Source organism: Meleagris gallopavo, chromosome 27, assembly GCF_000146605.3.
Source record: "Meleagris gallopavo isolate NT-WF06-2002-E0010 breed Aviagen turkey brand Nicholas breeding stock chromosome 27, Turkey_5.1, whole genome shotgun sequence".
NCBI classification, from domain to species: Eukaryota; Metazoa; Chordata; class Aves; order Galliformes; family Phasianidae; genus Meleagris; species Meleagris gallopavo.
The window spans coordinates 1,286,109-1,287,294 of record NC_015037.2 but is presented as its reverse complement, the minus strand read 5'-3'; the positions used below and the strand labels follow the sequence as shown (position 1 = coordinate 1,287,294).

The 1,186-nt window shown below is 66.9% G+C and overlaps 1 protein-coding gene across 1 annotated transcript in view; it reads right to left on the bottom strand.

Moving 5' to 3' along the window:
- Window positions 1–1,000, bottom strand: part of SEMA6C (semaphorin 6C) — a gene marked incomplete at its 5' end in the record, with an annotated part of 2,721 nt that extends 1,721 nt beyond the window's left edge. Inside the window, 4 exon segments of the mRNA XM_010723993.3 lie at window positions 169–304; window positions 381–497; window positions 615–705; window positions 872–1,000. Coding sequence (XP_010722295.2) covers window positions 169–304; window positions 381–497; window positions 615–705; window positions 872–1,000 — 473 coding nt within the window.
- Window positions 1,001–1,186: the final 186 nt, after the last annotated feature.

Sequence of the window (1,186 nt, the reverse complement as noted above, 5' to 3'; positions counted from 1 at the left end):
CGGCACCTGCGGCGGGAACAGCGCCCCCGAGCGGCGGGGCTGGGAGCTGCACTCACCGCGATGGGAACAGCGCCCCAGGTGGTGGGGGTGGGACCAGCGGCACGGGAAAGGGTCGCGGTCAGGATTAGGGTCAGGGCCAGAGCTGTGGGGTCAGCTTCAGTGTCTGGATTGGGGTCGGAGTTGCTCCCATGGAGCCATAGTTATGAATGCCCCACCTTCCCCGGCAGCCCCAGCTCCGCCGCCATCTCCCGGAAGAAGAAATAGACGTGTGCTCCGTGGGGCATCGCGTGGACGAAGTGCGGCTCTGGGGACAGGGCGGCCATCAGCACCACTGTGTCCCAACACCTGCAGTGCCCCACAGCCCCGATGTCCCCACGCACCCCTCAACCAGCGGGAGCTGTACTTGATGCTGCGCAGCGCCGGGCCACGCACGCTGCGGTAGATGACGGCATCGCTCGCCTGGAAGTCCGCCACGGTAGCGGAGTACAGACGGTCATCTGTGGGGTCAGCACCATGGGGATGGTGAGTCGGGCAGCGCAACACCCGCCCCACATCCCCGCACCCCCATATCTCCACATCCCTACACACCCCCACGTCCCCTCGGTGTCACCCACCAGCAAAAGTGGCTGCGATGCTCTGCCGTGCGTCAAAGGGGCAGCGAGCCTGTCCAGGCAGCTCCTCACCCTCCTGCTGTAGGGTCAGCGTCTGCAGGACCCCATAGCGCCCCATGGGGCCTCACAGTGCCCAGTAGAGGTTCCATAGTGCCCCGATGGGGCTCCATCCCATACGGCCCCAGTGGGGTCCCATAGCGTGCAGTGGGGTCCCGCAGAGCGCAGTGGGGCCCCATTCTGCCCTACAGGTCCCCCCCCACCTGGTAGGTGCGGCACACGGGGCTGAAGGCGTTGGTCCCACAGACAAAGAGGGTCCGGGCATCACGTGGCAGCAGCACACGGATGTGGTTGTGGCAGCCGTCCTGTGGGGCGGCCCCATCACCACCCCATCATCGCCACCCCATCATCGCCACCCCATCACCACCCCACCACCACCCCACAGCCCCCACAACCCCACCCCCCATCCACCTCACCACCTCACACCCCCATTCTCGCACCCCACGCATACCCCACACACCCATCACTCTCCCCACCCCCCCACATCCCCCGTACACCGCATGCACCCCCCACCCCAC